Genomic DNA, 26844 nt, shown 5'->3' with positions numbered 1-26844 from the left:
CAGAGTCCCGGGGTTTTCCACGGTAAAGTGGGCGGACAGTGCATCGGAGAAACAGGATTGGGTAAACATACGACTTCCTCTTCCCATGGGAGAGCTCCAGGGTGGCCTGAGGCTGGGCCCCTGGCGCGCTCCCACTTCCTGGAGGCCCCATGCCAGGCTTCGCCTCACCTGGGTGCATCCCTAACCCACAGCGGCTGCAGCAGCCCCGAGGTATTCAGAAGTGTTCTCCCCAGGAAGGGCGACATTCTACATGCATGAACACTGTAAACACGGTCTGGGGACGCTAGGGCAGCTTCTGGGCCGGCCCTGAGCATGACAGTTTTTCTTTCTTTTTTTTTCTGGCAATACCTTCCATGCTTTAGTCGTTCCTACAGGCTCGAATAGTCTGCAGTTGCCAACTTGGCTTTGCAGGGCAGAGAGGCCAGCTCTACCAAACCTGGAATCAGGACGTGTCTCCACGTCACCCAGGTAAAAACCTTGTTGCTTCCTCTGTGCCACAGGGACGTCAGAGGCCTCAAGAAGTAAGCTTCATAGAAGAATTCCAGTGGGCCAGGAATTCCTCTACCTTGCAGGTACGGGAATGAGCAACTTCTCTTCCTGGATTGGAATATCCAGTATGGCTTTTGGATTCTCTACCCTCTTTCCTCGTGTACTTGGAAAGCCTTTGTCCAATGCAATCCCTCATCGGACAAATGACGGAGGTGAAGAAGCCGGAATGGTTTGGTCCTATAAACACCTAAGGCGGGGAAGCACTGTGCAAACAAGTTTTTCGCTCCTACCTTGGCCTTTCTCTTTGAGACTTTTTTAAAGGGTTCCGAAAAAGAATCCAAAAGACCAGACAGGGTGCCTGTAAACCTGCCCTTAAAGCATTTGTGGTCTGGACCTGCCACTGGCAAAACTCCCTCAGACCTATTTAATACTTTTTTGGAAAAAGACAAAACAGAACTCCCATGCTCTGGGAAATGAGGCTTCCCCCCAGCTCCCCGGAGCGCCAGGGGCTGGGGACTTAGGTCATCATATTCAGGAACTTGCTCTCCTCGGCCAGGCTGGTGAGCATGGAGCTCATGTCCCCGACTGCCATGTTGCTGATGCCCGTGGGGATGGAGGGCAGAGTCAGGGAGTTCCGGGGAGTGGTGAGGCAGGAGGAGTTCTGGGAGAGGCTGTGGAGGAGGCTGGGACTCAGGGCGCCCGAGAGCAAACTCGAGTGGTCGCCGTCATCCATGATGGCATCGAAATCAATCTGGGGGGCCTCCAGCAGCTGGGAGTCCACGGTGCTGGACACCTGGTTGACCCCTGGGGAGGGCAAGGGCTGGGGCTGGACGCTGTCCGGGCAGGCCTGGGGCCGTGTGACCTGGCAGCCTACGTGGCTCTCCAGGCCTCCGTTCTGTTCGTACATGTGGATCTGGCCATAGTAGTAGAGCAGGCTGTGGTCCTGGACCCCTCCTGTGTCCTGCGGGGGTGGCTGGGGAGGCCGGGACGCCACATTGCCCATGGCTCCCTTGGGCGCGTCTGCCATCTCCTGGTTGGTCGACACAGCAGCCATGGCGTGGCCAGTGGCTCTGGCGTAGGCCAGCTGCAAGCCGGCACGGACCCCACGGTGGCAGCTGGCAGGGCTGGGCTCAGCGGGTGGCCGGGGTTGAACTAGGCCAAAGCTTGATCCCGCGACCCCCACGGCGCCCTGCTGGGGCTCCATGAAGCCGGGCTGCTGGGAAGGCAGAAGACTGGGGCCCTGGTGGTAGTTTTCCTGGCCTAGGGGGTTTGCCAGGTGGTGGCTCTGCTGTGGGTAGCTCTGGGCCGCGTGAAGTGGTGGCATCCCGGCCAGGGCTGGATTGGCAATTCCAAGTTCCCTGCGGCTGCCGCTCATCATGGCGGCTTCGGCAGCAATCTCCATTTGCTGGGGGAGCCCCAAGTGGCCTGGCTTGGCTGTCATGTTGTTACAGGATGGCGGGTACTGGTTCAAGGTCGCACCCATGGTATTGGGACTCAGCTGGGGGTGGGCTTGGCCATAATTGGTGTGGGGGCTCACAGGGGTGGCCATATTGGAACACTGGCCACCTGTCCCCGGCTGCCGCAGCTGCTGCATGTAATTTATCCTAGGCACGTTGAGACCTCCCCCACAGGGCTGGAAGTGTCCCTGACCGCCGTCCAGGGCTCCTGGGCTCAGTGGCAGGCCTTGTGGACCATAGCCCGGGTACTGGCCCAAGGCTGCCTTCTGTGGCACCACCACCAGGTTGCCCTGCAGGAAGGGCGAAGGCTTGGGCTGGCTGGCCAGGGTGTCCACGGTGCCGGAGCTCACCTCGTTCCACTGCACTGGCATGTGGTTTTTGTTCAGGCTCGAGGGCGCCCCGTAGCCCAGCTGGCAGCCTTCCAGCACAGGGGCGGAGGGGGCCCCGTTGGAATCGGCGGCCGTCATCCTGCGAGGGCCTTGCAGCCCCGGGCTGGGCAGCTTGGGGTTCTCGGAGAAGCAGGTGCTTTCCGGCGGATAGGCCTGCGAGGGGCTGTCTTCCAGGGCACCGCCGCCGTGCGCCCTGATGTACTGGACCACGTCATCCGGCAGCACGAGGTCGTCCTCTGGTAGCACGAGGCCCATGTCGGGCTCCGCGCCGTCCGCCCCCATCGCCAATGCTTCCATCGCCACGTGCTCGCTGATGCTGGGCGGCCGGGGGGAGTAGGCGCCCCGGGCCGGGCCGCCGTCCGCGCAGGGCGGCAGGCGGAGCCCTCGCCGGTCGGCGCAGGGCGGCAGCGGGGCCGGGTTCACGTCGTGGGCGCTGTGGAAGCGCTGCACCCGCGGGGCGGCCGGGGCGTCGGGTCGCCTAACCGGGTCGCTGGCCCGCCGCGCCCCGCCTCCCGGCACCTCGTGGGGGAAGGCGGGCGCGGGCCCCGCGGGGCCGCGGGCCGGGCCGTCGCTGCCCCGCCGCGGCCCCAGGATGCGTGGGCAGGGCCCGGGCAGCGGCGCCAGCCTGGTCCGGAGGCTCGCGCGCTCCAGGCCGGGCAGCGGGGTGGGCGGCGGCCCGCCGGTGGCCGCGGCGTACTTGGCCCGCAGGCTGTACTGCTGCGCGGGCGTGAGGCTGAGCGGCCCCGAGCCGCCGCCGCCGCCGCCGCCGCCGCCGCCGCTGCACTGGCTGGCCTCGCTGGAGCGCCGCGACGCGTCGGTGGAGATAGGGTCATAGGAGTCGGCGGAGCTGGCGTTGTGCGGGCGGCCGGCGCCCAGGGGCGAGGCCTCGCTGGAGCGGCGGCTGGAGAAGTAGGGGGAGATGCCGGAGGAGCGGCGGCTCACGGTGTAGGCGGAGCTGACCGTGCTGGTGGAGCTGTCGCGGCGCTCCTGCAGGTGGCTCAGCATGGTCACCTCGCTCGCGGACAGCTCGGACAGCCGCGAGTTGGGCAGCAGCCCGCCGCCGCCGCCGCCGCCGCCGAGGTTTTCCAGGATGGAGCCTGCGGGGAAGGAGAGGGGTCAGCGCCAGCGGCAAGGGTGCGGGGCCCTGCCTGCGGTGCGGCTACTGGAGCCCTCGTACGGGGCCTGGCACACAGCAGGCACTCAACCAATGACTTCTAAATGAAAGGAGGGCGGGGAAGAACAGTAAGTGAGCAAACAACGGCATTTATTACTAAAGATGGGCAAAGGGGAGTTGGGGGGCTGGATTCCGTCTTCGCTACCATTGCCTGGCTGGCCCTGAATTCTCATCATGTCTGATCCTTAGTTTCTCCAGCTATAGAGAGAACACACCTCTCCATGGGAGGAGGTTATTGGGAGGAGGGGAGGGAGGAGGAGCCCCGAAGGTCCTGGCCACAGCCTGGCTCCACCCTCACCTTCTGGGCATGGGTGTGGTCCCGCGGGCTCCCCAGGGGCTGGGCTGACCAGTGCTTATAGGCAGCCCCCTGAGATCTGCACCTATGGAAGGGAGCAAAGGGCATCCCCAGGGCATGCAGGGAGACACAGGCCCAATGACAGCTGATGTCACAGGGAGCTCTGGGCCTTGAATGGCCTGACACTCCTGCAGTGGGTGGGGGGGGCCGCCCCAGGAAGGGGTGACCTTGGGTAAGGCAGCTGTCTGCTGCCCAGGCGATTTCTGTATGAGGCTGAGAGTTGAAGGCCATGTACCAGCTGCTCCTTCAACAGCTGGGGCAACAAATCCTCCCTTCAAGGGGAAGCTGGTGCCTCTCAGTGTCCATCACACTGGCTGTTGGTTCCTGGAGGGCACACTGCCTGACACACAGTCAGCACTCGGGAGCGTCAGAGCACGGTCAACCCCTCCTGCGGCTGCCTTCTCCATGAAGTCCTCCCTGCTCGTCCTCTGCTGACCTGCACTCTCCCTCCTGTGCGCAGCTCCACCCTGAGCTCCAACGCCACTTCCTGGCTCCTTCTGGGTCAAGTGTGCATCTCCTGGAGTGGCCCTTTAACCACAGGCTCCTTCTAACCATAGGGACTGGGTTGTATTGCTCTCCTCCCTGGAGCATCTGCCACGGTGCCCCCAGCAAATGCACGGTGTAGTTGAAGGAGTTTGGGGCCTCTCAGGCCCGGGCTAAGCCTCAGCTTGGCCACTGGTCTGAGTAGGGCACTTTCGCCTCTCTGAGCCTCACTTTCCTCATCAGCGCAATGGACTGGTAAGATCTATCCTACGGTGGGCATCCGGTGTGATGGTACATGGGACTTGATGGAGGTTAACCTAGCGGGTGCTCGCCCCAGGCTGTCTCCCGCCCCTGCCCACACACCCAGGGCCTCCACTCACCACTTCCCGGGAGGGGAGGCAGCTTCGTGCTCCGGGTGTGCGGAGCCGGCCCGGCCCAGGAGCAGGCGTCCTTGAGCGACTTGAGCTTCTCCTTCTTGAGCTGCTCCAAGCGGTGCATGGCGGTCATGTGTTTGCGCAGCTGCAGGCCACCAGCGGAGGGAGCGGCCAGGGCTGAGGCGTCGGTCCCCGGGGGCGTGCCATCCAGGGCTGTCAGGTCTCCCAGGCTCCCGGGCCCTGTGCCCGGCATCTCCACGCCGCTGTCGTTGTTGGGGGCACTGCCCAGGGGAGAGGGCTCGCTGCTGCAGGATGACTGGGCCCCCGGGCTGGACTGACACAGCTGCAGGGGGGTGGCGAGAAGACGCGGGCTCAGAGGGTGCGGGAGCCCGCCGGGCCCTGCCCCCACGTGTATGCACATGCACCGTGCCCTTGCACGCCCAGGCATCGCTGTCTGCTTGTAGGAGGTGGCCAAGCCACCTCCCTTCTCTGAACCTCAGCTTCCCCGGCTGGAAGATGGGCCTGTACTGCCTCTGGGACAGCGTCAGTGACTGGGTGGCAAGCATCAGGTTCACAGAAGGCACCCGTAGTGGACTGACCCCCATCACCCTGCCTCGTGCGCCTCTGTTCTCTTAGCCGGCTTCTGGGCCACACTTTGGCACATGGGGCTTTCAACACTTGGACACGTTGGAGCTGGGCCTCACAGAGGCTCCCACGGCTGCATGAAGCTGACCTCAAGGAGGGGACTTCATGCGCCCAACAGCAGGGACATGCCATGTGATGCAGCAAGGGGCGGCAGAGGCCTGCTGCCCCGGGGCTTTCTCAGCAGGCCAGACGCACGTTGTTGGAAAGCCCAAAGAAGACTGGGGTCAATGGACCTCCTGGAAGCAAGCCGCTGCCTGAACGGCCGCCCCAAACTAGCTGTCTGTCCAGGGCCGAGAGCTCATGGCACACGTGTACAAGGCAGGACTCCACAGAACCCGGGCTACCTTCACTGGGACCCGGGATCAGAGCCCGGCTGAGGCTCGCCTTGGACACAGCACCTCTGGGCTCATTCCTAGGCTGACAGCCCCCAAATTCCAGATTTTTCCTGGAGGAGCGACGGTGCTCCCTTCTGCCCATAGCACGACCTGTATTTTTCACGTTAGCATTCAAGACCCCCTGCCAGCTGGTCCTTCCCTCCTCTGTAGCCTCCACTCAGCCCTGTCTGTCCTGGAGGGCGGGTCCCACGTTTGCTCCTATACTTGCCAGCCTGACTCCTACTGCCAGCCTTTATCTGTCCCCGGGGTTGCACCTGCAGTGCGTGGTGTCGACCTCTCCAAAGCCACCTTGCCAGGCTCCCGAGGGGCACCGGCCCTGGACTAGCACCCCTGCCGCCCTCCTCATGCCGCCCGCCTGCACCCCCACCGGGCTTCTCCGCTCACCTCAGTACCGTCTATCCTTAGGGGAGGTACAGTCGAGAAAGAGAGGCAGAGACAAAGAACAGGTGGTTAGAACAAAAGGAGCGGAGGCCACAGGGTGAGGATGGAGAGACAGGACAGAGGGGAGGGGACAACCGTGGCGGATTGGGGCTGCTCGGCCAGGCAGAGCCCGGGAACCGCCCGCAGGTGCCTGCTGCCCGTGGGGCTGCCCGGCTGGATGGGAAGTGGCAGGAGACAGGGTCCAGGAGAGGCCCGAGGTAGCGAAGGGAGGAAAGTCGAGCGGGAGAGAGGAGGGTGTCATCATGCACTGAGGAGGGGGGACCCCGAGGCAGAGTCTGCTGTGGCAGGCGGGGCTCGGGGGTGGGCCTCCTGGGGGGGGCTGGGAGGATGGGCGGGGGCCTCCACTGCCCGGCTCTGCTTACCCCGGAGCCCTCCGTCTTGATGGCTCTGATGTGCAGGCAGTCCTCCACGGCCTGGCCGGCGGCACTGGCCTCTGTGCCCTCCTCGGCACCCCGGCCCCCGGGCTCGGCACTGGCCTCGTGGTCTCCGTTCTCCTTGAGCAGCGGGGCACGGAGGTGCACGTCATTGCGCTGCTTCTTGGTGACATGAGCATCCGGGCCGTGTACCGTCTTTACGTGCTTCCGGAGGGAGCTGGGGTCCGTGTACCGCTTGGTGCAGCCCGGGATCTTGCAGATGTAGGGTTTCTGGGGGAAGAAGCAGGCCCGTGATAGACGCAGCTACAGACACGGCTCAGGGACTACGGAGGGAGCGGGGACAGCGAGCCTGGTGGGACCGCGGCGCTGCCTCCCCGCCATCAGGGCACTGGGTTATTTCTATACAAGCAGCAGCACACTCCCTTGCGGCCCCGGCCAGAGAGCACTTAACAGCCTGATCTCCCTGGTGGGGAACGACAGGTTCACGGAGGCAAAGGAACGGGCTCGAAGCCACTCAGGAAGAGGACGAAAGCCCAGGGTTTCTGAACCTCGGTCCTGAGCTCACGCACATGTGTGCACACCTATATACCCCACGTCTACGTGCAGACTCGCTCCTCCAGACCCCCCCCCACCACGTTCCCACAGACTCACACACGCCTGCACAGACACACCCTTGCACACACGCACGCACATGTCTATAAACATCCACATGCACACCCAGCCTAGCCTACAACGGACCCACGGAATACACGCGTGCCCACATACACATGTGCATACACACACCCCTCGCCAAGGCTAGCTCTGGTCTGTAGAGGCCCTACGGGGTTTAGATTCCTTTGGGAATCCTTCAAATTTCTTGCCAGCATTGGAGGAAATCCCTTTGGGGTCCAAAATGTATCTAAGTTTTCAGACATGTTCCTTCCGAGTCTATGTGAGCCAGAGCAGCTGCGCGGCTGGGCTTGGATGGGGATGCGGTGCAGCAGACTCCTCTCCTGGGGCTCTCTCGGCCCCGCCAGGCTACCCTGTGCCCTATTGGCAGGGGGCTGACAGCCACCATAGGTCAGATGGCATCAGCGGCAAAGGCGCGTGCTTGCCAGCCGCCTAGCTAACGGGGGCTTGTGCGCGTGTGCTGAGCTCAGACAGCAGCTTGGGGGGGGGGGCGGGCACCGGGCACCCGGCTACCCGATGGCCTACAGAGGTCTAGAAGCCACGCATTCCCTCGAGTGATCGTGGGAACCCGCATGTATGCACCATGCACACCCGGCGGTGGCGTACTTCGTTGGAGTGGGTGCGGTTCTGGTGCTTGGCGCGGTCCGAGGCGTTGGAGAAGGCCTTGTTGCAGCCCTCGTGCTCACACACGTAAGGTTTCTCCCCCGTGTGGGACCGCAGGTGCGTCTTCAGGTTCTCCAGGCGAGAGTAGGCCTTTGAGCAGCCCTCGAACTGGGAAGAAAGGGGATCGGTCAGCGAGGGCACCCTGGATCCAATGCAGGGCAGCTCCCCAGGCCCCCCCACCTGCTGTAACCCACTGCTGCGCCCAGGAGTGTGTATTTTCACAGTCATGTCCACCTTGCTTTCTGATTATAAAATGACATTGGGCCTCTCTAGAAAACTAGGAAAAGACGGTAAAGTGCAAAAAGAGAAATGAAGACCGTCAGCTGCTCAAGGACAGTCACTGCCAACATCGAAAGAAGTCTCTTTCTGGAGACTCTGTAGCTCATCCCCAGTTTTTGTGTTTAAGTTTATTTATTTTGAAAAAGAGAGAAAGAGAGAGTGGCGGGGGGAGGGGAGAGAGAAAGAAAGTTAGAGAATCTGAAGCAGACCCCATGCTGTCAGCACAGAGCCCAACGAGGGGCTCGAACTCACCAACTGTGAGATCATGACCCAAGCTGAAGTCAAGAGTTGGATGCTTAACCAACTGAACCTGCCAGGCACCCCCATCCCCATGTTTTATTTTTTATTTAGAGAGAGAGAGAGAGAGAGAGAGAGAGAGAGAGAGCAGGAGAGGGACAGAGAGAGAGAGGGAATCACAAGCAGGTTCTGTGCTGTCAGTGCAGAGCCCAGTGCAGGGCTCGATCTCATGAACCATGAGATTCTGACCTGAGCCAAATCGAGTTAAACACTTACCTGCCTGAGCCACCCAGGTGCCCCTTATCTCCACGTTTTAAACCCAAACTGGGACCATATCAAGTATTTAGTTACATACTCTGTTAAAATCAATGGCACATGGTGAGAATCATCCTGTATCATTAAAAACTCTTTGAAAATATTATTTTAAACTGTTTCCAGTGCCATCCCCCGATCAGAACTTTGGCGTGCATTAAAATGTGCTGAGAATTAAATCCAGTTTTCGCCAGGTCCTGGCACGAGCTGGCCACCCTCACACTTGGTATGGCCATGCTGGTCCCCTTTCAGTGCCTTGGCCCCACTGAGTTCCTCCCAGCACCGGGCCTTTGCACACACAGCCCCATCTGGCTGGAACCTTACCCCGGCCCTGGGGTGGCTCACCCCCTATCAATCTCTGAGGTCATTTCCTCTGAGAGCATTTCTTGATATTCTTATTCATCACACTACCCTTTTCCTTGTATATTTTCTACTACAATTTATAATCATCTTTACCATTTTATTACCTGGCCTTCCCACTAGGATGCAACCTTGAAGAGAGTAGGTGCCATCTAGATCTCGTTCATTTTTGTGTTCCTAGTATTTAGTATCTGACGGAAAAAACCCATGTTTGACACTCAAGAAACATTTTTGAAAAGGAAGGAAGGGGGGAGCATTAGAGTGTGGCAGAGAGGGAGGGAGGGAGGGGGGGAAAGAGGAAGGAAGGAAGGACCGTTGTAGGAGTTCTGTACCTATTGCCAAGATACTGCAATAGCAACTACCGTGGCTGTGAAAATTGTCCTCAGGATGACACGGTCATCCCAGCAGGAACTGTCATACCCTTCATATCCTCCCCTTTATTCCTGATCCGTATGAGTGAGTACATTTGGCTCCGAATGCCTCTGATATGCTTCTACAACTCCCGGCTTGTACCACAGGGCGATGATGCACTTCCGCTCAGAATGTTACGGAAACAACTTGCCGCAGAGGACCGGGAAGAACAAAAAAAGAGGTGTGCAAAAGGACAAATCTGGAGGACGGACACTTCCCAACTGCAGAGTTTAGTACAAAACTATAATAATCAGGACCGTGTGTGCTGCTACCATAAGGGCAGATGGGGATCGATGTAACAGAGCGATGAGAGTTTAGAAATAAACTCATATAGGGGCGCCCGGGTGGCTCAGTCGGTAGAGCATCTGACTTCGGCTCAGGTCATGATCTCGCGGTTTGTGAGTTCGAGCCCCGAGCTAGGCTCTGTGCGGACAGCTCAGAGCCTGGAGCCTGCGTCAGATTCTGTGTCTCCCTCTCTGCCCCTCCCCAGCTCATGCTCTGTCTCTCTCTGTCTGAAAAATAAATAAACATTAAAAAAATTAAAAAAAAAAAAAAGGAAAGAGGTATTGGGGCACCTGAGTGGCTCAGTCGGTTAAGCTTATGGCTCTTGGTCTTGATGCAGGTCATGATCTCATGGTTCCTGGGGTCCAGCCCCACATGGGGCTCTGCGCTGCTGGTGTGGAGCCTGCTTGGGATTCTGTCTCTTTCCCTCTCTTGCTGCCCCTCCCCCACTCTCTCTTAAAATAAGTAAATAAGTTAAAATAAAGAATGAGGTATAGATACATGCTACACCATGGATGGATCTTGAAAACATGCTGAGTGAGCAAAGCCAGACACAAGCACAATCATACCCATTGTATGGTTCCATTTTTATGAACTATCTGGAAAAGGCAATTCACAGAGACAGGGAGGTAGATTAGCGGCTGTCAGGGAATGGGTGGGGTGGGGAAGAGAACAGGCATAGGGTTTCTTTTTTGGGGTGATGACAATGCTCTGAAATTAGCCAGTGGTGATGCTTGAACAACTTTGTGAACATACTAAAAATCACTGAATTGTGTATATATTTTTTATTTAAAACATTTTTAAAAATGTTTATTTATTTTTAAGACAGAGAGACAGGAGGAGGGGCAGAGGGAGAGAGGGAGACACAGAATCCAAAGCAGACTCCAGGCTCCAAGCTGTCAGCACAGAGCCCGACACAGGGCTCAAACCCATGAACCGTGAGATCATGATCTGAACCAAAGTTGGACACTGAACTGACAGAGCCACCCACGTGTCACTGAATTCTGTATTTTTAAAAAAGGGAATGTGAATTTTATCTCAATTAAAAAAATAACTTGGCAACAAAGGTAGCATATTTCATTGAATCCTGGGTCCACCTATTTTAAGACAGCCTGATTTCAGAGATATTAAAATATGTTATATAATATTAAATGTCTATCTTGGAATTATGAAATATGGTGATCCACGGAGAGGAGTTCCCAGAGGTTTTAGCTGTAACCTTGTCAGTGCATCACTGGATCAACAGCCCTTTTATTTTTTTATTAAAAAACTTTTTTAAATATTTATTTTTGAGAGAGACGTAGAGACAGAGTACGAGCAGGGAAGGGGTAGAGAGAGCGAGAAACACAGAATCCGAAGTAGGCTCCAGGCTCCAGGTTGTTAGCATAGAGCTGCATGTGGGGCTGGAACTCGTGCACCTCGAGATCGTGACCTGAGCCGAAGTCAGAGGTATAACTGACTGAGCCTCCCATCGGCCCTTTTAAAGAGGGAGCGACTGTGTGTGTTAAACAAAAGGTCTCACCAGTCAGAGCCACAAATTCTGTTCACTCATAAGGGAAATTGTCTAAAGGGTCTTATCTCTGTGTTCATTTTGTTCACTTTAAAAAAGAGAAATTCAAAAAAAAAAAAAAAAAAAAGGAAATTCACCCCAAGTGATTTTGCTCAAGCTGTGAATGAATCACCGGCGAAACTTTTCTCTGTGCAGGGGGCACACTCCAGGGTGCTTACACTCAGCTGGCCCCTGGGTCTGGGGTCTGCCAGCCAAGTGGACGGTGGTGGTGCAGCCGTACCCTGGGGCTCATGGTCACACGGACACAACTACAGGGACCACAGCAGCACCCCCCCTCCCCCCGCCCCCATGCAGTTACCAAGATACACATGCCCTGGGAGTAAATCAAAGCATCAGGATAGCACAGGGGGCGGGGCCTCAAGAAGCCCAGCGCAGCGGAAGGTGCAGGGCAGGAGCGCACAGGACAGCCGACCCCTTGGAAGGGCGGGTCCGGTAAGGCTGCAGTGGCCTGCTCAACCCAAGGTGACCTGTGGTCAGCCACGCCCAACACAGCCCCCCCCCCACCCGTGGGGCGCGGCGGGGAGGCGGGGCCACTCACCGTGCACTTGTGCGGCTTCTCGCCCGTGTGCCGGCGCATGTGCACCACCAGCATGTACTGTGCCTTGAAGGGCTTCTGCTCCCGCGTGCAGGCCTGCCAGCGGCACACGAACTCCTTCTTCTCCCCATGGATGTGCTCGTTGTTGATGTGCTGCCGGGAGCAAGGTCACGGGGCGGGGTGAGCCGGCCACCGGAGCCGGGACGGGGGTGGAGGGGGGGGGAAGGCACCTGCCATAGGCGGACACCCCACCCAACAAGACTACCCCGTGTGCCAGGCCACGCCTCCTTCTCATTCACTGCCGTTAACTGAAGGCCTACTGTGTGATCTTCTTGTCTCACTGCATTTCCCAATTCTGTCATCAAAGTGCCCGTCTATGACGGGCAAAGTCACCCCGCTCACCCCAGCCTGGGCCCTAGGTTCCGGTGGGTAGGATGATGCTCCTGGGCTGCAAACAGTAGGCACTAATTCACTGTAGTGAGGCAGGCATGAATGTGGTTGGCGCCGGAGACGCTGCTCCCAAGCTTGCCCCTGTTGTGCCAAGAGTTTGTAAATACACTTTTTTATTCTAATGCAAACATCAGTGTCTCCTCATCTGTTTTTGACAGTAACCTAGGAGATGGTGGTTCTTCTGACCCTTTTCGCCGAGGCCCCGATTGTGATGTGGGCTGTGCAGGGCCCAGGCAGCAAGGGTGGGTGGGTGGGGCTCGACAGGACCCCGACGGTGGGCTCTGGGCACTGTGTGATGCTGTCCCTGGGACAAAATGGTCCGGGAGGGTCGGGCAGGTCAGCCAAATGCAGCACGGCTGGTCTGGAGGCACGGCAGGGGGTGCCTTGCATCCCAGGTTAGGTGCAGAGCCCTTGGGATTTTAGTCACTTGCTTTGATTATTTAACTGAAGGGTACAGGACTCACTGGAGAAGGGGTTTACTGCCTCTGAGCTTATGATGTGTGCAAATGTCCAGACTTTTATGTCCTTAATCTTTGAGGTGGCTTATTTATCTTGGGGAGTGAAAGAAGGTGATATTAGCCACTCACACAGTAGACTGAAAAAGTATACCGGACCTTGCATGCCTCTTCTCCCTCTAGGGCTTCTATCTAAAGGCCACTGGGGAGCCTCCTTGCACCGCATCAAGGTCATGTCCCATCTGTGTGTGAATGGGGCTGGGCTTGCTTCTCCCCAGGTGGATGGGGAGGGTGAGACACTCTGCTCTCGGGTGCCTGTTCTCTGCAGCCCCAGTGCCTTCCTTCTCTTTTCTTGGTTCCTTTTCCAGCCTTCGGTGCCTCCCACCCACCACAATCTCCAGTGCAGCAGCCATTAGCCACCTTTGGCTCGAGAGCCCTTGGCATGTGGCTGGCCCCACCTGGGATGGGCTGTTTCAAAGATGGAGAATAAAAAAAAATAGTAAGGATGTAAATAAAATATCTCAATAATTTTGTTTTATATTGATGGCACATCAAAATGATAACCTTTCAGATATACTGGCGTAAATAAAATTTACTATTCAAGTGAATTTCACCTGTTTCCTTTTATTTTTTTTTTTAAAAACATGCCTCCAGGTTAACATAAAATGACATGAGTGGTGGCCATTTGTGCCTGGCATTGTCTTTCCACTGGACTGTGCTGCCACAGCTGTCTGCAGTCCACGGGGCTGTTGGAGAGCTGAGCATATGGGCACCTGACCCGGAGGAGACAGAAAACCGCCAGGCCCCCACAGCCCGAGAAACCCGCCTGACCGCCATGCATACAAATGTCCACGTGGAAGCAAGTAAAATCTACAGCTTTGAACTTCCAGGGAAATCTTATCAGATTAGCCTCACTTTCCATTTTTAAAGCCTCTCAAATGATAAAAATGCTTCCTGACAATGCCTTTCATTTTTTTCTTATTGGTTTACTTAGCAACAAATTGTTAATAATCGACTGGGGGCTCCAGCTCGCCTGTGTGCCTGCCACCATCCATCTTCCCAGGGAGCGGAGAGGGAGGCACAGCTGGGCAGAGGGGCCGCCTCTCTTCTCGTAGGGGGCTTCTCTCTCCAGGGCCAGGCAGAGGCGATCACCTGGGCCCACGGGGACAGTCCTGGGCACGGGCAGAGGCCCGCAGCTGAAGCCCTCTTTCCCCTGACTGCCTGTATGTGAGCAACTCCCTCCCTGCTCTTGGGTGCCAGCTCGCTCATCACCGTGCACACACCTCTCAAGCCTGCGTCTCCTCCCCGCCCCCCTCCCCTCCAGGTCCCCTCCCGGCCGCACATGCAGTCCTGCCTCTCTTTCATCGAATTTCATCTGTCCTACGACTCACAGCCCCAGGGACTCCTTCTCCATCTCCGGATGGTTTACCCAAAGACGTGGAACAGGTTGAAAAATTATGTTCAAATTCCAGAAGGGATTAAGGCAGCCCCATTTCACGGGTGCTCGGTCGGCTGCAACAGGTTTGCTGGGAAATTCTGACCTCCTGTGTCCTCACAATGGGGGAGAGGGCACCCCAACGCAGAAGAAACCCTGGGCATTTGACAGCAACGGGCGTGACCAGGGGAAGCAGAGGGAGCGGGCCGTGTCCTAACTCTGGACTCCACAAAGCCATGGAGAAGCAAACTCCTAGGATGGCTTCCGGATGTGAGCACTGTGTCTCTACCCCATCCAGCCATGTGACTGTGGGCTGCTGTGGGGCTCATCTTCACAGACTCTCATTCACCCAGGGGCGTGCGGGTGGTGAGGGGAGCTGTATTGGGAGAGTGACCCTTGAAATCAAGCTGTCTTCTGGGTGGAGAGGAGAGACCGGCTCAGGGCTGGAGTGGGGACCGGAGAGGAGGGGGAGGGAGGCTAGGCCCCCTGCACGGGAGGCCATCTGCCAAGTGCTTATGTTGGTATCACATTTCACCTTCACAACGCTGTTGGGTAGGCTTCACCCCCGTTATGGGAGGAAAAACACTGGGGCCGCTGGGGGTTAAGTTGCTGGCTTGGAACGGCTCGGCGAGGAGTGGTGCAGCCAGCTTTGAAGGGTCTGCTCCCTGCGCCTCAAGGGTTACCTCCCGACCGCCATCATATGGGTGCTGCTGTAGAAAAGTTCCGAGTGTGGACCAAGGGACACGATGTGAAGGCGCACCCGGGTCCCGTGGCCTCTCTGGTGTCCCATCAGGACCAGGTACTTCTAAGCAGCCTCCTCCTGATACGGCACACACCCCCCATCTGCGCTTGCATGTGCTGGGTCTCTGGGAACAGTCTCCAAGAGGAAATTACTAACTCCTTCCTCCACAGGAGGAACTTCTTTCAGGTTTCGGGGTCCGTATTTGTAGATGCCTGCTGGTTTAACTAATCTTATTTCCCTCTTTGCACTGGCTGCTAGGAAGCTCAGGAGGGAAAAAAGCTCAGGAGGAAAAAAAAAAACTTTATGTGAATTAAAGCTCAGAGCACATAGTTTTTTAAATCCATTCTACTCCTGGCTTCATCTGAGTGTGCTTTTCTCCTTAATTTTCTCATGTACATCTTTTTGTTTTAATCTCTTCTACTATGTATGTATTTGTAAGTGCCCTTTTGGAAGCAGGCAGGGCCCGGGTAAGTAATCAGGCGCCCCACTTGCAGAGGATGTGGCCCAGGCACCTCTTAGAGCTGCCTCGTCCAGCCCCCTCTGTCCCGCAGAGGGGCGGACATTCTGCCTGCTGGGCAGGGTGCCGGGGCTTCGAGGCTTACGTGCACCAGCTGCTCCTGGGTGTCGTACTCCTTGCTGCAGTCCCCCCAGTGGCAGTTGGTCTCGTAGACGATCACTTCGGCCTCCTGCTTACAGTCGTCCCTGTCCAAGTCTTCCTTGAGATCAGCCAGCTGCTCCTGGGGGAGGAGCAGAGCAGCCCACGGGGGCCATGTTCAGCCACCTGGCCCCGAAAGGTCACTGCTGGCCCCAGCAGTCGATGCTGAGGACCCTGGGCTGGTATGCATATGGAGACACATGCATGCACATCCACACACGAGCCCGCATGCACATGCACACACACGCGAGCACACACACGCGCGCTTGTGTACGCACGCACACGTACATGTATGTGCTCGTCCCCCTTCTCGCTTTCCTCAGCCAGCTCCCGCCCAGCCTGTTGCACAGCTGTCCTGGGGCCCCTCCTTCCTCTCTGCTGCTGGCCTGTCATCACCAAAGTGTCCTGTCACATCTGGGGTCAACCAACTTGGCGAGCAGAGTGGGAGAGGAGGGCAGTGACTTTTTCGTACTTGGTTTGGTTTCCTCGGCAGAGCCCATGGGGCCCCCAGGTGATTGGGGTGGGGGCCTTTTCATTTCCAGCGTGCAGGGAGGGGGCTGCTCCTGCCTGGAGGCAGAGAGGAGCCAACGTGCACCTGGCCTGGCCCTTCGACGACTTACTCTCACATTGCCCCCGCCTGCCAGGACACAGAGCACGCCCTGACTCGTCTCCCAGCCACAGCCCTAACACCTGGCCATGTGTGTTCTTGCAGCACAGCCAGGAAAGTGGGTTCGGGAGGGGCCCCCGTGCTCTCCGCAGAGCTCTCAGGGAGTGACAGCCCATGTCCCCGCTGGCGTCTCCTCATCCAGATGGGGCCCGCGTGTGCCCTGTTCAAGGCGACAACGGAAAGGCAGGGGACGCAGGGGCAAAGGCGAGGCTGGGAGTGGGAGCGGAGGGGGAGGCACAGGTGTGCCAGGCTGGGACGAAGGTGCGGGGGGCAGGGGGTGCGCTCGGGCCTCCGGGCGGGGGTGGGCATCACCCCAGCCCGCGGTTGTGAGGGCTGAAGCAGAGTGGGGATTCAGTACACTGCACGCCTGCCACGGGAAAGCACGCCCATCCACCTTGCAAATGAGACAGGTCACTGAATCAAGACCCTGAGTGGCACAGTGACAGCCTCTCGTGATAAACGGCTTTCCTTCCACCGACACGTTGGAGGAGTCGGGTCGGGCAGGAAGGAGGGCTCTGCGCTGCCTTTCTGGGTGGCGGGGCGGGGCAGGGGCTCCCCGGGGCTCAGCGCCTGTCCTCGGCGCTGCGGCGTGTTTATCTCCCCTGGATATGTGCCGTCCTCATCAATTTCCACAGCCCCCGATGATGGCCGACCTCGTGGAAACCATGCATCACGCTGAGATGCTTTGGCGGCGGCGAGGGGAGAAGAATTTGTCACCAACTCCTCTGTTTGCCTGACAATAACAGGACCCGATATTTCATAAAAATTAACTGCCCAGAGCATGCCCGACGGTTTACAGGTTGGATAAAGGATGATCTGGCAGACGTAGGGAAGACGGGGGACGGGAGGTCCCCTGCGTCCCTCGTGTCAAAGCTGGTGGTGCTGTCGTAACAGATGGAGACCACGCCACTGTCTGAGGCCTGGGGGGCGGGAGGCTCGCCCGCGGGGTCAGAGCTCACACCAAGCCTTTCCTTCCTGTGACAGGCCTTTGCTCCAAGAGCTGGGACCGTCGGCCTGCCGTCTCAGAGCATCCGGGTAAGTGGCAGGATTTTTACAGGGACCCTGCAACAGGCCCGGGGCTGATGTGCTCCCTTCCTCACCTTCCTGCCCCAAATCACCTTCCTTGCCTCCCTTCTTCACGGTGTTTCTCACTCCCTTAAATGTACATCGAGTCATCAGAAAATCATATTTCATAGTGACTTCGCACCAGGCCCTACGTAAACCCTATTGACGTTGGGCCAGATCAGGCCCTTCTCCCAAGTGCAGCCTCCCAAAACTTTAGCTCCAAAGACAACAGGTGAGAAGCTAGGATTGGCGTCTGGGCAGACACGAGTCCTATTAGTCAGGAGAGTCAGGAAAGGTGGCAGTGAAGGGGGCATGGTGGGGGTGGAGTTCTAGGGACAGGGAACAACTGGACAGGGGCCACAGCCATTCAGGGGACAGGAGTAACTGAGTCTGACGGGCTTGTATGAGGTGTGGGGTGGAGATGGCTGCAGCCCCATCCATCTATCCATCCACCTATCCATTTCCTTCCATCCATCCATCCATCCATCTATCCATCCATCCATTTATCCGTCCATCCATCCATCATTCATCCATCCACCCATCATCCATCGATCCATCCATTTATCCATCCATCCACCTATCCATTTCCTTCCATCCATCCATCAATCCATCCATTGATCCATCCATCCATTTATCCATCCATCCATTTATCCGTCCATCCATCCATCATTCATCCATCCACCCATCATCCATTGATCCATCCATTTATCCATCCATCCATCCATTCACCCATCATCCATCCATCCATCGATCCATCGACCCATTTATCCATCTATCCATCCATCCATCCATCCATCCTTTCAGCATGTGTCTGATGAGCATGTAATGTGCAGGGTGCTGGGGCCACAGCCTTGGTCCCCCCTGAGCGCACAGTGTCCCCGCCCTCTCAGGTTCACTCATGCATGCATGCAGCCATCTGTTCATCCATTCACCACCAGGGCCAAGGGCCCGGGTCCGCTGACCCAGCCGGAGGATGACCAGGACAGCCTGCAGGTTACCTGTGTCAGCGTCAGTGGGGAGGCTGGCCGCAGGCCCTCCGCCTCTGTCTTGACTTTGCTGCGCTTATGAATGACGATGGGGTTGACAGTGCTGCTCACAGCTGACTCGCTGCTCTGCTTGTTCTGAGGGAGGGGGTAGGGGAGTCCATCACGAAGGGGCAGGGTGAGGGTACCCCAAGTTCTGTTTGGGCTTTACCTCTGGGATCCTCCCCACCTAGGTTGGGCCAGCACTTTTGCTTGAAGTTTCAGAAGCCGGGTCCCCCGACTTGATCCTCTGGCCAAGGGGCATAGCCAGGAGAGAGCCCAGAGCTCAGCCTTTCAACCCCTCACCTCCCTGGGAACGGAAAAGAAACCCTCTCTTTGGGAAACGTGGGGCACCTGCACTCCTGTTCCGAGAGCCTCAGTTTCCCAGCCCTCTGGAGCAGGGGGTCCTGAAGCATGAGAGCAGGAGCACAGGGCTAGGCCAGGGAAGGTGAGGGCATCGGGACCCAGCCCAGGGCTCCTCATCTGGCATCCAGCCCTTCTGATCCCGCGGCCCAGGGCCAGAAGGCATCCCACCAGCTAGACCCGTGCCTGGAGTCCTTTCACGAGTTCCCAGCATGAGACGGCAGCGATCAGCTCTCATGGGGCCCTGAGGATCCGGGGACCCACCTACCTGGGTGGTGGGGTCACTCAGACAGGCAGCGGTGCCTCCGAGCTGGGTCGGCGTGGCATTGATGGAGGCGAGGGCCACGGGCTGCTGGGCTAGGAAGGTGGGTGAGGGCTGGATCAAGGGTGGGGTGTGTCCGAAGGCAGAGCCCAGGCCCCTCTGCTGGCTCAGGATCTGCTGGTAGGCCACCGGGTTGATGGGGTGGGGGAAGGAGAAGGCTGGGCTGCAGAGGAGAGCAGAGGAGTCATGGAACGGAGCCGAGGGGGCAGAGAAGACCTTGCCAGGGATCAGAAGGGGCGTGCTGCTCATGGCACTGTCAGCATGGCTCTGCCTTGCTCAAGAGCCAGCAGGGGGTCCCACTGCCTGCCATCTCATCCCCCCACCCCAGCCCTTCACCGCTCTGATGCATGAGATGCACCCCTGCGTCATCACTCCCTGGCCATCTGCGCCCCCCCCCCCCAGGCCCCTGAGGCCAGTTCTGATGTTCCCTTGTCCAGGACATGTGCCCTGGGCCCTCTAGCGCACATCACCCTTCTCTTCTTTCACTTCTCCTGCACTTCTAGGCTCCTTCATGTCACCTGCACACGGGCCACTCTCTGCAGAACAGGATATTGTGGGAATAATGGTGACCTCCAAGGCTAAGCCATGTAAGACATGTGGCTTGGGGCGTCTGGGTGGCTCAGTCAGTTGAACATCCACTTCCATTCAGCTCAGGTCATGGTCTCAAAGTTCATGGTATGGAGCCCCTCATCAGGGCTTGAGATTCTCTCTCTGTCTGTCCCTCCCCACGTCTCTCTCTCTCAAATAAATAAACGTATAAAAAAGGATAGGTGTGTTCCTCCTCGCTCTCTCCGGCATGGCTCACTCTGGGGGTGGAGGAGGGACCCAGCCGCCATGCTGTGAGGAAGCAAAAGCAACCTTATCTAGGGGCTCCTGTAATGTGAACTAAAGCTCTGGCCAATGCGCACGTGGGTGAACCACCTTGGAAAACAGAGCCCCAGGCCCGGCAAGACTTCAGGTGCCTTACAGCCCTGGTGGACATCTTCAGTGCGGGCTCAGGAGACCCACAGCTAAGCCAGTCTCATTTTCTTGACCCCAAGACACAGTTCGACATGGTAAATGCTTGTGGTTGTTTTAAACAGCTAAGGTTGAGGGTGTCTGGCTGGCTCAGTCGGTTAAGCATCCGACTTTGGCTCAAGTCATGATCTCACAGTTCGTGGGTTCGAGCCCCGCATGGGGTTCTGTGCGGGCAGCTTGGAGCCTGGAGCCTGCTTCAGATTCTGTGTCTCCCTCTCTCTCTGCCCCTCTGCCACTCATGCTCTCTCTCTCTCTCTCAAAAATAAAAATAAACTATAAAAAAAATTAAGCAGCTAAGGTTGGGAGTAATTGGTTTTGTGGCAAAAGACAGCTAACAACCTTGTTATCATTTCCATCTCTGTGTTCCAGGGCCAGGCCCTCCTGACATTCCTAACCCCTCCTGGCCTCTGTGAGGCGGGTCTGGGTGCAGGAAATGAGTTTAGTCAAGGTGGTTGGGTCTGAGTCCTTAGAATAGCCATGGGCTGCACGAGAGGGATGGGGGGGGTGGGGTCAAGGGCGAATGGCTTCAATGAGGTTTGGGTGTGCCGTGCCGTGGCCACAGTGGGAAGCTTGCTGCCTGCCCAGACACCTGGCACAACGCAAGTTGGGGTCACACGTGGCATGGTCCCCAGTGCCACCAACGGCCACGTCTGCCCCACAGCACCTGCTGAAATACTAAGAAAGCGCCCTTTGCTTTCATGATTGACTCTTTCATGTCAGCCCGGTAAACTCTACTTTTCACAGCAGAGAGCGTGTCAGGGGGATGAGCGGATGCAAGAAGACATGCTCAAACACTGGCACGTTGCAATGTCATCGTCACTGGTTTGCAATTCAGGAGGCGGCTGCAAGCACACTGATTCACAAATGCCACATGGCCTTCTTTCTCCAGGGGCTGAAAGCATGGACCCTCCCTCTCCCCCCCCCCCCCCCCCCGCCCCGGGGCCCCCAGCCCTCCTTCCAGTGCTCAGCCACCTGCATGCAGGCTGGGCTCACCTGAGGGTACCTGCTGACAGGTGCCCGTAGGAGCCGCTGGCCGCAGAGCTGCTGCGGGAGTTGTTGATGTAGGCCACCAGCGAGTTGGGCGAGGTCCGGATCATGCGCTGCAGGTCCAGGCTGGCGTCTGAGAGCGGGGAGATGGACAGCGCCCGCTTGCGGCTCAGGCGCGGTGTCACCCGTGGGCTGGAGAAGCGCGACACTGTGGGGACAGCCAACCCCAGGCATCACTGTGCTTGTCGAGGGTAGAGCTGAGGAAGGGGCACTGGGAGGTGGGGGGTGGCGGCAAGAGCCATGGAGGACGGTCTAATGAGAACCACGGCTGGGGCCTTGGCCTCGCTCAAGCTCAGTTTGCTCATCTACAGAATGGGATTGATCCATGCATGGTGTGGGGAGGGTGTGAGAAGCCCAGGTCTGATGCTTGGGGGAGAGAATATGCTCAATGGACCTAAGTTAGTGCCTCTCCTCTTAGTTTTGCAGACAGAGAGCAGGGCTGTATTCAGCAACACATAAGGCGGAGCAGCTAAGAGTGGAATAGCTTGGTGGCCACGAGTGAATCCACCCATAAAGCTAGGACAAGATCAAGAAATGGGCATAGTCAGCGTCCTTCCAGACCCACCTGAGGGGAGCCACTGTCCCCGCTTCTGGAGTTGCCCGAGGCTTCGGGGACCTGTCACCTTAAACATTCACCATGCACAGGCACACCCCCACCCCACCCCCGACAGCCCCTCGCGAAAGCTCTCACCCCTCACCCATAAGGCCCTGCGGGAAGGGAGGAGAGCCTGCCCCAGACGGGGTCACACTCTCCCCCAGCTCCAGACTGCGCCCCCCCTGTCCCGCGCAGGGTTCTGGCTCTCTCCTCCGCACAAACAATGGTTTAGAATAGACGCCCTGACAGCATCACCAGGCAACTCCCACATGCCCGCTTCTGCGCTGTCCGGACCCTCCCTGAGCCCCGGTTTCCTCTCTGCGAAAGGGTGTCCTGGTTCTGCGCTCTGGGGCCGTGGTGAGGAATACCTTAGGCGATGCGTGAGGGGCACCCAGGTGCTCGGCCACGCCCCTGCACTTCCGGTGCACACCCCTGCTACACGCAGCCCGCCTCCTTCCCTCTGTGCCTCCTTCCGTCTGTCGGCTCAGAGCTGCTGAGACCCCACAGGTGCTCCTCCTCCAGGGAGGCGGCAGCTGCAGGGTTGGCGTGTTGGTGCCTCACCCCCACAGCTGTGTGGATCTGAGCCCCCGTCCCTGTGCAGGCCCGGCCCCGCCCCGCGAAGGCTCGGGGCACATTTGGCGTGTGTGAGGGCAGACTGCCCATCTCCCAACGCAGAAGCCTCAGCAGAGCCCCTGCCCCCCCCCCCTCATGCCCCGGGACCCTCTGCTGGGCCCTGGGGGCACCTGTGCCTGGTGCTCCTCCAAGCCCTAGCCCTTGGCTGGCAAACCCGGGGGGGGGGGTCCTTCCCTCCTGGGCCACTGGGACAACCACCCTCTGAGGCCATGGTGAGAACTGTCGGAAAGGCAGTTTCAGGTCACTACAGGCATCCCGCCAGGCTGAGCTCAGCGGGCGCCCCCCCTCCCCCCACGGCAGCAGTGCGGGAACCGGAACCAGGGTTGGCCTGATGTGTTCCCATTCTCACCTCCTTCACCACTGAGTCTGCCCTCAAAGCTGCCTACAGGGGTCCCCTTCCTCTCCCCCCAGCCTACCACCAGCCGGGGTCACCCCAGGGCCCTCAGCTAGTTGCTGTCGCATCCACATTCCTCACTGCAGCCTGAGAGAGTGTTTTAACGTGTAAACTGAATCATGTCCCTGTGCCCCCTGCCCCAACCTTTCCAAAGCTCAGGGTGGCTTTTGCTTGGAGGCCTTGTGGGTGTCCCCTGCCCACCTCTCCAGCCCCCTCCTGCCCACCTCCCAGGCTCTGCCCCAGCCACCTTCCAGCTCCCGTCACTGCCCTCCCGCACAGGGCCTTTGCACATGTGGGGTGCTCTGCCTGAAGTGCTCTTCCCTCCTCTCTGTGCTCAGGCCTCAGCAGGTTATCACTTTCCCAGGGAGAGCCCCCTGACATCCTCTGACTGGGAAGGTCCCCACCCCGACCCAAGCGGTGTCACCTCCGCAAGTCGGCATCCACTGGTGTGGCTATCTGATCGCTTCTGCCCCTCCTGCCTTCACGCCTTGGGGACTTGGGTCCTGGCCCCCTCACTGTTATATGCATACGTGTAGAGCTGGCTCAGTGGTGAGCCCGAGCGGAAGATGGTAAACGCAGAGGTGCCGGCACAGGTGTGGCGGCCTGAGGGACGGCAGCAAAATCACACCCAGGGAAGGCTAGTATGTATGCGATGCCTAGAAGGTGCTGGGTGCTGTCTTGAGCACTCCAAGGTATTAAACTATTTTTTTATTAAAAAATTTTTTTTTAGTGTTTATTTTTGAAAGAGGGAGAGAGACAGAGCATGAGCGGGAAAGGGGTGGAGAAAGAGGGAGACAGAATCCGAAGCAGGCTCCAGGCTCCGAGCTGTCAGCACAGAGCCCAACACGGGGCTCAAACTCACGAACTGCGAGATCATGACCTGAGCCGAAGTCAGATGCTGAACCGACTGAGCCACCCAGGGGCCCCTAAATTGTTTAATCTTTAAAGCCTTCAATAGTATAAACTGCCCTGGAAGTCAGGCAGGGGGCCACCAAACCACTCAGCACACCGCCTCCACCTAGGCTGGAGAGGAGATGCACCTTGTGGGGGGGTGGGGGGGATGTGCTGGGGGTGGGGGGGATGGGGTGGACAGACGCACATACACACCATGTGGAGACACATAGCCGTGCCGGCCGGCCACCCCAAACCCAACGCTTAGCGCTTGTCTCACTCAGCCTCCCGAGCCTCTCTTTGCCCATCTGTACAATGGGGGCGGCACAGCTTGGCTTGCAGAGTTCTTCTGAGGACACCAGGAGAACACCAAGGCGCCTAAAACCCAACAGACCTTCTAAAACGAAACAGAATTAACGTCGCTTCTTTAGGGGCGAGGAGGATGGTTCTGACGGGCGGGCTGAGCCTCAAGCTAATACTGGAGCAAGAGGCAGCAAGCCTAGAAGACATGATAGGGCCACACAGCAGTACGTCTGTCACTACGGCATTCACTCATCCGCCCATCCATCCGGGCTCCTTCGTTCTTATTCACTGAGTTCACTCCTTGTCAGTCCTCACATCGAAGGAAAACCAAAGACGCAGACGTGAATCCTCCCAGATTCCTATTACTTACGAACCGGGTGGCAAATGGAGAAGTGGGAGGTGGCAGGGAAAACCCAACATCTTGTCGAGGAAGAAATACACCCCTCTCTCTAATACATGTTTTAAAAAACAGATTTTGCTGCTAATATTTGGATTCCCACCCTCTCCCGCGCCCCTAACAAGAGGAAACAGGCCAAATCTGACAGTGATATTCATCTCTGTTATTCCCACCCCTCGAGGGAAATATGTTTATTAATGTGCCTCTTCCCTTGATAAATTACTAAATAGAAAGAAAATCCTGGCACTCGTTTCCTGTGGCTTCTCCTGTGATTTATGACTGGGGACTGGCAGAGCTGTTGCGTCTGCTCATCTGTGGACGAGTCTGTGCTGATTTCCGTCAGCTGCCGGGTGACTGGACACCAGCCTGTCCTCCCCGGGGTGACGCCCTGTACTACCCACTCCGGCTGCCGTTGGCATCTGGATCCTTTTTGATCCGCCAGGTCTTTCTTTTGCCCATTCATATGTTAGTTCATTCACCCATCAGAGCCTTGTTGTGGTGATGGTGTACGAGGCACTGCGCTGGACACTTCTGGGGGCTGCGAGCAAGGGAGACCCTCGGCCCTGCCCTCCGTGAAGCTCGCTGTCTGGCGAGAGATGCCCATGGCCCCAGGCAGGGTGCCAGGGATTGCCCTAGGTGACCCCGAAGTGCTCCGGGATACTGCCGCTTTCTCTGGGGCAGCCGGGAAGGGCAGGAGGTTTAGAACAGGCCCCGGGCATGGGCAGACTGGGTTCTGACCGTTTGGCCGCTCTGACCTGGGTGACTTTGGGTGAGGCTCTGAACCTCCCCGCGCTGGTGCCTACATGGAAGATGGGCCGACAACCTCCACCTCAGGGTTGTGATGCGCTAGTGACAGGCATGTCGCCCGAGCTCTGGGGGTATGTCCTGAGGAGTGGAAGCTGGGCCTCGGGCCTCGGGAGGAGGCAGGGACCCAGCTCGTGGGCCCTGGCTCGTCACTGGCTAGGGAGCATCCCTGCACAGCCCAGCCCCACCCACATACCTTCTGGACTCACTGAGGAAATGCCCTAAGGAAACCCAACTGGAAGACCTTCACCTGCTGCATACTTAGCTGTCCACAGCCCCCTCGCCCCCAGCACCACATAAAGTAAGATCATCGGGGGAACTGAAAACACCTAGGCCTTGGAGCCCAAGGGCTTGGGGCTGAGGCTGACCGGCACCATGGCCTAGCTCTGTGATGTAGACAATGACATTGAGGGCTCAGGCTCAGGGGTCTCAAGTTCCTCACCTCGAAAGGGACTTCGTGTCTGTGCAGGGTTACCTACCGAGCCCGGGTCTGCACCCAGCTGTCCTCTGCCTCAGTCTCCCTCCTGTCTGCAGGCTGGGCACGGACTCCTGGCCCGCCTGGGGCCTCTGGCAGTCCCCCGGGCAGCTCCGCCTGCCTCTCTGTGGTGTGATCAATGTAATTGGTTTCTGAAAACCCCCTTGGACCCGCAGGCAGCATAAAGAATGGGCGTCAGAACGGAGGTGACACCCAAGTCAAATTAGTGTCAATATGACAATAAAATATACAGCTTGGAGGAAATATGGGCTGTAAACAGACAACATTTCAATCGGAAACATTTCAATCTTCTCAATGTGGTGGGAGGCGGGGGCGGGGCTGGGGCTGCTCCCACGCTGCCTTGCAATCACCAATATTCAACAGCATAAAACAAGAACATTCCATTTTAAGGCCCCAGTGACAGCCGGTGAATTCCCCGCCCTCCAGAGAATCAGGAGGCAGAGCAATAGCCTTGGACTCCCCTGACCGCTGATCTATTACCTCCCAGCACAGCATTGCTTTCCAGTCTTCCTGCTATAAATCAGCCTCCTTTAAGAACAAGAGGCAATGGGCCTCCATCGACCACCAGGAGGCTGAGAGGCCCCTGGCCAGGGAGGGACGCGGGAGATGCCCTTTGTCCGGCCCGCAGCCTGGCCCTGTGACCTGGGAGCAGGGCAGGGCTTGGATTTTCACTCCGCGAGAGCCCCGGCAGAGGCTTCCCTGCCGTCCTGCCTTTCCCGCACCACCGCAGGGATCCATTCAATGCACACTCAACCCAGATGAGGTTATTTTAGGCTCGATGGAGACCGGGGCACGGACATCTTCCTCAGATAGTATCTGGCTTCCCGTATGAGAAAAAAAAAAAGTTCTATTTTAAGGTCTATTTATTTAACCCCAGAAGGGGAGTGTATGAAAGATGCAATATAAAATAAAGAATTGTGCAGCTGGGGCTTGGCTAAGGTGAAAATGGCACTGGTAGTTTGCCAGGGAGTGGGCTGGGGGCATGGCTCTGGTGGCCGGGGGCCAGGTGGGACCCCTTCTCCGCAGGTTGCCTCAAAGCTCTGCAGATCTGGTCTCCACACCCTAACTTGACATTCAAAGCCTCTGGGAAGTTCTCTCCTCTTGAAATGTCAAGGCAAGGAGCGGAGAAAGGAGGCTGGGGTCGGTGGGCTGGCCCCAGGGTGGATATTCTTTGTTTTGCCGAGAAGCTTACAAAGT

The 26844-nt window shown here is 57.9% G+C and overlaps 1 protein-coding gene across 2 annotated transcripts in view; it reads right to left on the bottom strand.

The window, feature by feature from the left end:
• Positions 1 to 858: 858 nt before the first annotated feature.
• Positions 859 to 26844, bottom strand: part of GLI2 (GLI family zinc finger 2) — a 176904-nt gene continuing 150918 nt past the window's right edge. Inside the window, exons 5-13 of one of the 2 annotated variants that reach the window (XM_039234912.1) lie at positions 21081 to 21282; positions 19017 to 19233; positions 18304 to 18484; positions 15579 to 15736; positions 11898 to 12047; positions 7852 to 8016; positions 6565 to 6846; positions 4728 to 5064; positions 859 to 3432 (exon numbers count right to left, since the gene is read on the bottom strand). In XM_039234912.1, the coding sequence (XP_039090843.1) occupies positions 1007 to 3432; positions 4728 to 5064; positions 6565 to 6846; positions 7852 to 8016; positions 11898 to 12047; positions 15579 to 15736; positions 18304 to 18484; positions 19017 to 19233; positions 21081 to 21282 (4118 nt within the window). In that variant the 3' untranslated portion in view covers positions 859 to 1006. The remainder of the gene's footprint in view (positions 3433 to 4727; positions 5065 to 6564; positions 6847 to 7851; positions 8017 to 11897; positions 12048 to 15578; positions 15737 to 18303; positions 18485 to 19016; positions 19234 to 21080; positions 21283 to 26844) is intronic. The other variant, XM_039234913.1, reaches the window with a different exon arrangement.

Source organism: Hyaena hyaena, unplaced genomic scaffold, assembly GCF_003009895.1.
Source record: "Hyaena hyaena isolate Hyena2069 unplaced genomic scaffold, ASM300989v1 scaffold_91, whole genome shotgun sequence".
Classification (NCBI taxonomy): domain Eukaryota; kingdom Metazoa; phylum Chordata; class Mammalia; order Carnivora; family Hyaenidae; genus Hyaena; species Hyaena hyaena.
Note: the sequence above shows the minus strand (reverse complement) of the source record. Positions and strands in the feature narration are given on the sequence as shown.